General features: G+C 49.5%; 1 protein-coding gene across 1 annotated transcript in view; it reads right to left on the bottom strand.

Annotated features, from left to right (window-relative positions):
• Window positions 1-2,477: 2,477 nt before the first annotated feature.
• The window catches only part of LOC120909185 (zinc finger protein 692-like), a 159,476-nt gene continuing 152,093 nt past the window's right edge, over window positions 2,478-9,860 (bottom strand). The window contains exon 12 of the mRNA XM_040320904.1: window positions 2,478-3,266. Within this exon, the coding sequence (XP_040176838.1) occupies window positions 2,855-3,266 (412 nt within the window). The 3' untranslated portion in view covers window positions 2,478-2,854. The remainder of the gene's footprint in view (window positions 3,267-9,860) is intronic.

Here is a 9,860-nt window from a genome sequence, read left to right as displayed (position 1 = left end):
TTCCTTTGCCACTCTCACCAAAGGTGCGGCAAAGTCTATCTTGGTGGTTAAAACCCTCAGAATCTCCTGAAGGGAAAGACTTTCAGTCCTGTGACCTGGAAGATAGTAACCACAGACGCCAGCCTGATGGGCTGGGGAGCAATTTTGGATGGTTGCACTCGCCAGGGCACTTGGGCAGCGGCAGAGAAGCAGTTGCCCATCAATATCTTGGAGCTCAGAGCTGCTCGACTAGCCCTCAGGGCTTGGACGTCCAAACTACAGGGGTTCCCGGTGAGAATACAATCGGACAATGCCACGGCGGTGGCGTATATAAATCACCAAGGGGGAACCAAGAGTCAAGCCGCTCAGAAAGAAGTGAGCTTGATTTTCTTGTGGGCAGAAGCCCATGTGCCGTGCATATCGGCTATATTCATTCCCGGAGTGGACAACCTACAGGCGGACTTCTTAAGTCGCCAGACTCTGTTGCCGGGGGAGTGGTCTCTGCATCCACAGGTCTTTCAGACACTCTGCCAGAAATGGGGAGTGCCGGACGTGGATATCATGGCATCGAGACTGAACAAGAAGCTAGACAGGTTCATGTCCCGCACAAGGGATCCCAGGGCCTGCGGAACCGATGCGTTAGTTTGCCCTTGGCATCAGTTCAAACTTCTTTATGCATTTCCCCCGCTCCAGTTACTACCCCGCCTGCTGCGCAGGATCAGGGTGGAGCACATACCAGTCATCCTGGTAGCTCCAGCATGGCCCAGAAGGGCATGGTATTCACTAATCCTAAAGATGGTAGTGGGAGACCCTTGGACTCTTCCTCTACGGCCAGACCTGCTATCGCAAGGTCCGATCCTCCACCCTGCCTTACGGCATCTAAATTTGACGGCCTGGAAGCTGAATCCCTGATTCTCAGGGGTAGAGGTCTGTCTCAGAAAGTAATCTCTACCCTAATCAGAGCCAGGAAACCGGTCTCTAGGGTGATTTATTACAGGGTCTGGAAGGCCTATGTAGGCTGGTGTGAGTCCAAGCGATGGCTTTCTCGCAAATTTACCATCGATAGAGTATTAAGTTTCCTCCAGCTAGGAGTGGATAAAGGACTGGCATTAAGCACAATCAAGGGACAGATTTCAGCTTTGTCAGTGTGGTTTCAGCGGCCGCTGGCCACCCACTCGCTAGTTAAGACCTTCATTCAAGGGGTCTTACGTATTAATCCTCCAGTTAAATCCCCACTTTGTCCGTGGGATTTAAATCTTGTTCTGTCAAGTTTACAGAAACAACCTTTTGAGCCGTTGGCTGAAATTCCTTTGGTTTTACTGACAAGGAAGTTAGTATTTTTGGTTGCCATGGTTTCCGCCAGAAGAGTATCGGAACTGGCAGCCTTATCCTGTAAGGAACCATATCTTATTTTACATAAGGACAAGGTCGTTCTCCGCCCTCATCCTTCCTTCCTACCAAAGGTTATATCCAGTTTTCATCTAAACCAGGATTTGGTATTACCATCCTTCTTTCCTAAACCTACTTCCAGAAAGGAAGGGTTGCTGCATACCTTGGATATTGTCAGGGCCATGAAGGCCTATCTTAAAGCTACAGAGAAGATCCGGAAAACAGACGTGTTGTTCATTCTACCGGATGGGCCCAAAAAGGGGCAGGCAGCTGCAAAATCCACCATCTCGAGGTGGATTAAGCAGTTAATCACTCAAGCCTACGGCTTGAAAGGGTTGCCTCCTCTGTTATCATTAAAGGCTCATTCTACTAGGGCCATGGGCGCCTCCTGGGCAGCACACCACCAGATCTCTATGGCTCAAGTTTGCAAGGCGGCAACCTGGTCTTCGGTCCACACGTTTACAAAGTTCTACCAGTTGGACGTAAGAAGGAATACTGATACAGCCTTGTGGCAGGCAGTGCTGCGGGCTGCAGTTTGAGACCCTCGGATTCCGGGGGCTCCCTTTTGAGTAAAATTTAAAATTTAAAATTATTTTTTCTCAATTAAGTTGGATTTATTATGATTTGAGTGTATCTCTAAATTAAATCCTTTTGTCTTGGGAAGATGTCTCCATCCCCTCATTGTAAGCATTGCTTTGGGACATCCCACATAGTAATGAATATGCCGCTCTGTGTCCCGTGATGTACGAGAAAGAAAAAGGGATTTTTAATACAGCTTACCTGTAAAATCCTTTTCTTGAAGTACATCACGGGACACAGAGCTCCCACCCCTCTTATGGGGACCATTTTGGGAGGCATACTGCTTGCTACAAAACTGAGGTACTCCTCCTATGGGAGGGGGTTATATAGGGAGGGGCACTTCCTGTTTGAGATTGCCAGTGTCCATCACCTGAAGGTACTCCATATAACCCACATAGTAATGAATATGCCGCTCTGTGTCCCGTGATGTACTTCAAGAAAAGGATTTTACAGGTAAGCTGTATTAAAAATCCCTTTATTTTTATCAAGTTGTTATGGGTAAAATTCCGCTTTAAGCCTTTAGAATAATCTTTTCACATGTTTTTTTATTTACTTTTATCTGAAGGCAATCATACACACATATGTATGCGTACATTATGTGGAAGCTGTTTTAATATAATCTTGCATGTAAAAGATCCCGTATGTACTATTTTCTCAGAAAAAGAAAGCTGTTCATTTTTAAAGAAGATTGTTAATATGAAAACATGTTGGACCAAGGAACCAAGTACTATTCGAGACTCCATATAATTAGATGAACCAAGAGCGTAAGTAAAGGACTACTTTCCATCATCTGTAGGATAAAAATAACGGCTAAAATCTGATTATTCGGTGTGGCTAGCTTATTCAATATATCTTTCTTCTATACATTATGATTAGTTACTATGGACAATACAGAATGCAGCAGCCCTTATAAGACAATCACCATTGATACCTCAGTGTTGCCTGCAGCCTGGGTTGTCTCTTGGGCTTCCTGTACACTCTCTGTTAGCTCTAGATACTCAGGGAAGACGGTCTCTTTTATGCTCTCCTCAGAGACAGCTGTCAGCTCGGTTAGAGTCTCCTGGCAATCCACTTTAAAGGCCATTTCAGTCTGATTGGAATATTTGGCAGAGGTAGTGTCACCCTCGAAGGAGGGCTGTGAAGCCCCTTCACGTGGTTCAGGATGCTTGCGACTCTTGTGAGCAGCAAGATTGTCTTTCTTCTCAAAGCGCTGCCCGCAGATGTCACAGGGGTGTTGGTACAAAGCGGCAGCATCATGCTTCTTCATGTGCCAGTTCAGGGAGGCCTTCTGTCTGCAGGTGAACCCACAGAACTCACACCTTGAAGACAGGGGGAGGAACATTTATTGAGAGAGAGGTTGTGAACACAAAATGGAAGAGTAGGATTCAGACAGAGATGTTATTTGGCTGGCTCCGAGAACACATAAATGAGTTCTACATGGGATCATGTGGCCAAATGTAGCATGACTAGCTACTCTGGGAGCCTGGAGCCACAATTTGCTTGGTATAGGTATTACAGTACAGGACCTCTTTTTATCACCTGTACGTACAGTATGGCAAGACTGGGTGCTTTTGTCTTTATAAGATGGACTTTAACAGCCAGTCAAAGGAATGTCTAAAAGTGTATTTTTTTAATTAACCACTTAAGACACGGACAAAAATGCAGCTAAAGGACCTTGCCCCTTTTTGCCATTCGGCACTTTGTCGCTTTAAAGCGGGGGTTCACCCGTACATAATACTTTTTCCCCTTAGCTTCATGCTCGTTTTGTCTAGGGGAATCGGCTAGTTGTTTTAAAATATGAGCTGTACTTACCGTTTACGAGATGCATCTTCTCCGCCGCTTCCGGGTATGGGCTGCGGGACTGGGCGTTCCTATTTTGATTGACAGTCTTCCGAGATGCTTCCGACGGTCGCATCCATCGCGTCACGATTTTCCGAAAGAAGCCGAACATCGGTGCGCAGGCGCAGTATAGAGCCGCACCGACGTTCGGCTTCTTTTGGCTACTAGTGACGCGATGGATGCGACCGTCGGAAGCCTCTCGGAAGACTGTCAATCAAGAAGGAACGCCCGCTCCCGAAGACCCATACCCGGAAGCGACGGAGAAGATTCATCTCGAAAACGGTAAGTACAGCTCATATTTTAAAACAACTAGCCGATTCCCCTAGACAAAACGAGCATCCATCTAAGGGGAAACATTGTTTTATGGGTGAACTCCCGCTTTAACTGTCAATTGAGTGGTCGTGCGACATGGCTCCCAAACAAAATTGGCGTCTTTTTTTTCCCCACAAATAGAGCTTTCTTTTGGTGGTATTTGATTACCTCTGCGATTTTTATTTGTTGCACTATAAACAAAAATAGAGCGACAATTTTGCAAAAAAATGCAATATTTTTTACTTTGCTATAATAAATATTCCCCAAAAATATATCCTCGGTTTAGGCCGATACGTATTCTTCTACCTATTTTTGGTAAAAAAAATTGCAATAAGCGTTTATCGGTTGGTTTGCGCAAAATTTATAGTGTTTACAAAATAGGGGATAGTTTTATTGCATTTTTATTAATATTTTTTTTTTTACTACTAATGGCAACGATCAGCGATTTTTTTCGTGACTGCGACATTATGGCGGACACTTCGGACAATTTTGACACATTTTTGGGACCATTGTCATTTTCACAGCAAAAAATGCATTTAAAATGCATTGTTTATTGTGAAAATGACAGTTGCAGTTTGGGAGTTAACCACAGGGGGCGCTGTTGGGGTTATGTGTTCCCTAAAGTGTGTTTACAACTGTAGGGGGGTGTGGTTGTAGGTGTGATGTCATCGATTGTGTCCCCCTATAAAAGGGATGACACAATCGATGACGGAGCCACAGTGAAGAACGGGGAAGCCGTGTTTACACACGGCTCTCCCCGTTCTTCAGCTCCGGGGACCGATCGCGGGACTCCAGCGGCGATCGGGTCCGTGAGTCCCGCGGTCACGGAGCTTCGGACCGCGACCCCACGACTGGGCTTAAAGGACAACGTACCTATACGTTGATGTGCCCAGCCGTGCCATTCTGCTGACGTACATCAGCGTGAAGGGGTCCTTAAAGTGGAGGTTCACCCAAAAACGTAATTTTAACATTAGATTGAGGCTCGTTTTGTCAAGGGGAATCGGGTGTTTTTTTTTTTAAATCGTAGCAGTACTTACCGTTTTAGAGATAGATCTTCTCCGCCGCTTCCGGGTATGGGCTGCGGGGCTGGGCGTTCCTATTTGATTGACAGGCTTTCGACAGGCTTCCGACGGTCACATACATCGCATCACGATTTTCCGAAAGTAGCCGAACGTCGGTGCGCAGGCGCCGTATAGAGCCGCAACGAGGTTCGGCTTCTTGTGACGCGATGTATGCGACCGTCGGAAGCCTGTCAATCAAATAGGAACGCCCAGTCCCGAAGACCATACCCGGAAGCGGCGGAGAAGATCTATCTCTAAAACGGTAAGTACTGCTTCGATTTAAAAAAAAACACCCGATTCCCCTTGACAAAATGAGCCTCAATCTAATGTAAAAAAAAAAATTCGGGTGAACTTCCGCTTTTAGTGGTTAAAAAACACATTTGAAAGTGAGCAAATAAACACAAAAATATACTTATCAATTTGTGCTAATGTAATTAAAAAAACATGTTTTTATGCATAGTTTTAATAATATATGCACAAATGGCCATGTCTGCTCATTACATATAAAGGTTTCCGTTTCTTAGTAGTGCTGCACGATAGTTGTGCCTGTTTCCCTTTCAAGGTAAGTTTACTGTCACAGACTTTGGGCTGCAGGAGAATGGCCTGGAGAACTCTGTGTTTATAATGTGTTCTTAAAGGGGTTGTAAAGGTACAATCCCCCCCCCCCCCCCCCCCTAAATAGCTTCCTTTACCTTAGTGCAGTCCTCCTTCACTTACCTCATCCTTCGATTTTGCTTTTAAATGTCCTTATTTCTTCTGAGAAATCCTCACTTCCTGTTCTTCTGTCTGTAACTCCACACAGTAATGCAAGGCTTTCTCCCTGGTGTGGAGTGTCGTGCTCGCCCCCTCCCTTGGAGTACCGGAGAGTCAGGACGCCCACTAACACACAGCTCTTTTCTCTAGCTGCAACATGACTCTCCCGTAGTCCAAGGGAGGGGGCGAGCACAACACTCCACACCAGGGAGAAAGCCTCACATTACTGTGTGGAGTTACAGACAGAAGAACAGGAAGTGAAGAATTCTCAGAAGAAATAAGGACATTTTAAAGTAAAGTTGAAGGATGAGGTAAGTGAAGAAGGACTGCACTAAGGTAAAGGAAGCTATTTAGGAAAAAAAATTGTACCTTTAACCCTTCAAGTTATCCAGACAGGGCTGGTCACTAATTTCTTGTGGCTTCTTATGCAAGTTAGTCCTATGGGGGAACCAGACAGTCTAAGGAGGTCATTGTTATGGTAATAGGACTAACTCTACTGTGTAAGGTGACCTTTGTCTGAAATAATGGGCGTAGCCCTTATCTGATGGTTTGCTGTATAAATTCAGTAGGGGTTATTTACTAAAGGCAAATCCACTTTGCACTACAAGTGCAAAGTGCACTTGGAAGTGCAGTCACTGTAAATCAGAGGGGTAGAGCTGAAATGAGGGGAAGCTCTGCTGATTTTATCATCCAATCGTGTGCAAGCAAAAATGCTGTTTTTTTTTCCTTGCACGTTCCCCTCAGATCTACAGCGACTGCACTTCCAAGTGCACTTTGCAAATGTGTGAAAGGATGATTAAGAAGGTATGATAGTAGAATATATGGAGGCATATATGGCAAGAAATATTTGATAAATGTGGTCTATAGATATTGATCAGATTCTGTACATTGAATAATGAGTAGGAATATATATATAATGTGACAGAATCTTGTTTAATTGTAAATTATTTGTATTTAAGAAAAGAACCAATAAAAATAAATTGAAAACACTTTGCAATTGTAGTGCAAAGGGGATTTGCCTTTCGTAAATAACCCCCACGTGTTTCTAAAAGTAAAGCAGTTCCTTTTCTGGTGTACTCCAAGACTGGTGTTGTCTGGTCCTTGGGGTTTCTATAGCCAGATCCATTGGTCTCGTGTTCTAGGACTTGGGAAGCAGCTTCTTGGCGGGAATACCCAACAGGGTGTCCGGATAGGGTTGCCACCTGTCCGGTTTTGACCCGGACAGTCCGGGTTTTGAGACATGTGCCCGGGTTTCCACCCGTCGAAAACCCGGGCACACATTCCACCGTCATGTGGCCAGTGGCAGCGCCGCAGCGGATCTCTGACCCTGGCCGCAACATATGGAGAGAAGCGCTGCGCATCCCGTGCCCGCTATCACAGTGTCGGTTTCATTTGGTGTACATCGGTGCGCTGCGCTCTCTGAGCCCGGCGGGTGCCCTGATTGACAACACAAGGGTCATGACATGAGGGTCTGTGATTGTCCGAGCGGAGGCTGCTACATGAGGGTCTGTGATTGGCCGAGCGGAGGCTGCTAGTCACATGTGGAGCGGCGGGGATAATCGTGCCTGCTTGTTCCAGAGTCCTGCCTCACGCTGTGAGTTTCCTAAGGTCGTTCTCATCTGCTCTGTCAGCCCCCTTCCTGTCAATCACCCCTCCTCCTCTCTGTCACCCCCCCTCTGTAACCCCCCTCGCTCCTCATCTGTCACCCCCCCTCTCTGTAACCCCCCCTCCTCTCTGTCACTAACCCCCTCCTTATCTGTCACCCCCCTCCTCCTCTCTGTCATCCCCCCTCTCTGTAAGCCCCCTCCTCCTCTCTGTCACGCCCCTTCCTCATCTCTGTCACGCCCCTTCCTCCTCTCTGTCACGCCCTTCCTCCTCTCTGTCACCCCCCTTCCTCCTCTCTGTCACCCCCCTTCCTCCTCTCTGTCACCCCCCTCCTCTCTGTCACTTCCCCCTCCTGCTCTCTGTCACCCCCCTCCTCCTCTCTGTCACCCCCCTCCTCCTCTCTGTCATTCCCCTCTCCTCTCTGTCATTCCCCTCTCCTCTCTGTCACCCCCTCCTCCTCTCTGACCCCCTTCCTCCTCTCTGTCACCCCCCTCCCCCTTTCTGTCACCCCCTCCTCCTCTCTGTCACCCCGCCTCCCGCTCTGTCACCCCCCTCCTCCTCTCTGTCATTCCCCTCTCCTCTCTGTCACCCCCCTCCTCCTCTCTGTCACCTCCCCTCCTCCTCTGTCCCCCCTCCTCCTCTCTGTCACTCCCACTCCTCCTCTCTGTCACCCCCACTCCTCCTCTCTGTCATTCTTCTCTCTGTCACCCCCTCCTCCTCTCTGTCACCCCCCTCCTCCTCTCTGTCACCCCCTCCTCCTCTCTGTCACCCCCTCCTCCTCTCTGTCACCCCCCTCCTCCTCTCTGTCACCCCCCTCCTCCTCTCTGTCACCCCCTCCTCCTCTCTGTCACCCCCTCCTCCTCTCTGTCACTCCCCTCCTCCTTTCTGTCACTCCCCTCCCCCTTTCTGTCATCCCCTCCTCCTTTCTATCAACCCCCTCCTCCTCTCTGTCATTCCCCTCTCCTCTCTGTCATTCCCCTCTTCTCTCTGTCACCCCCACTCCTCCTCTATGTCACCCCCACTCCTCCTCTCTGTAATTCCCCTCTTCTCTCTGTCACCCCCACTCCTCTTCTCTGTCACCCCCACTCCTCCTCTCTGTCACCCCTACTCCTCTCTGTCATTCCCCTCTCCTCCTCTCTGTCATTCCCCTCTCCTCTCTGTCACCCCCTCCTCCTCTCTGTCACCCCATCCTCCTCTCTGTCACCCCCTCTCTGTAACCCCCCTCCTCATCTGTCACCCCCCTCTTCCTCCTCTGTCACCCCCCTCTTCCTCCTCTGTCATCCTCCTCTTCCTCCTCTGTCATCCCCCCTCTTCCTCCTCTGTCATCCCCCCTCTTCCTCCTCTGTCATCCCCCCTCTTCCTCCTCTGTCATCCCCCCTCTTCCTCCTCTGTCATCCCCCCTCTTCCTCCTCTGTCATTCCCCTCTCCTCCTCTCTGTCATTCCCCTCTCCTCTCTGTCACCCCCTCTTCCTCTCTGTCAGCCCATCCTCCTCTCTGTCACCCCCTCTCTGTAACCCCCCTCCTCATCTGTCACCCCCCTCTCTGTCACCCCCCTCTTCCTCCTCTGTCATCCCCCTCTTCCTCCTCTGTCATCCCCCCTCTGTCATCCCCCCTCTTCCTCCTCTGTCACCCCCTCTTCCTCCTCTGTCATCCCCCCTCTTCCTCTCTGTCACCCCCACTCCTCCTCCCTGTCACCCCCACTGCTCCTCCCTGTCACCCCCACTCCTCCTCTCTGTCACCCCCACTCCTCTTCTCTGTCAGCCCCCCCTCTCTGTCAGCTACCCCCAAACAACGCGCACCCCCCTTCTTCCCCCGCTCCAGCGGGGCTAATGCCCTGCAGCTGGGTCATACAGCACTGTCTGTGCTCTCTCGCTCTGTCACCCCCCTCCTCCTCTCTGTCCCCCCACACCTCTCTGTCCCCCCCCTCCTCCTCTCTGTCCCCCCACACCTCTATGTCCCCCCCCCTTCCTCCTCCTCTCTGTCACCCCTCTCCTCCTCCTCTCTGTCACCCCTCTCCTCCTCGCTGTCACCCCTCTCCTCCTCCTCTCTGTCACCCCTCTCCTCCTCCTCTCTGTCACCCCTCTCCTCCTCCTCTCTGTCACCCCTCTCATCCTCCTCTCTGTCACCCCTCTCATCCTCCTCTCTGTCACCCCTCTCCTCCTCCTCTCTGTCACCCCTCTCCTCCTCCTCTCTGTCACCCCTCTCCTCCTCCTCTCTGTCACCCCTCTCCTCCTCCTCTCTGTCACCCCTCTCCTCCTCCTCTCTGTCACCCCTCTCCTCCTTCTCTGTCACCCCTCTCATCCTTCTCTGTCAGCCCCCCCTCTCTGTCAGCTACCCCCAAAC

Source organism: Rana temporaria, chromosome 8 (assembly GCF_905171775.1).
Source record: "Rana temporaria chromosome 8, aRanTem1.1, whole genome shotgun sequence".
NCBI classification, from domain to species: Eukaryota; Metazoa; Chordata; class Amphibia; order Anura; family Ranidae; genus Rana; species Rana temporaria.
Note: the sequence above shows the minus strand (reverse complement) of the source record. Positions and strands in the feature narration are given on the sequence as shown.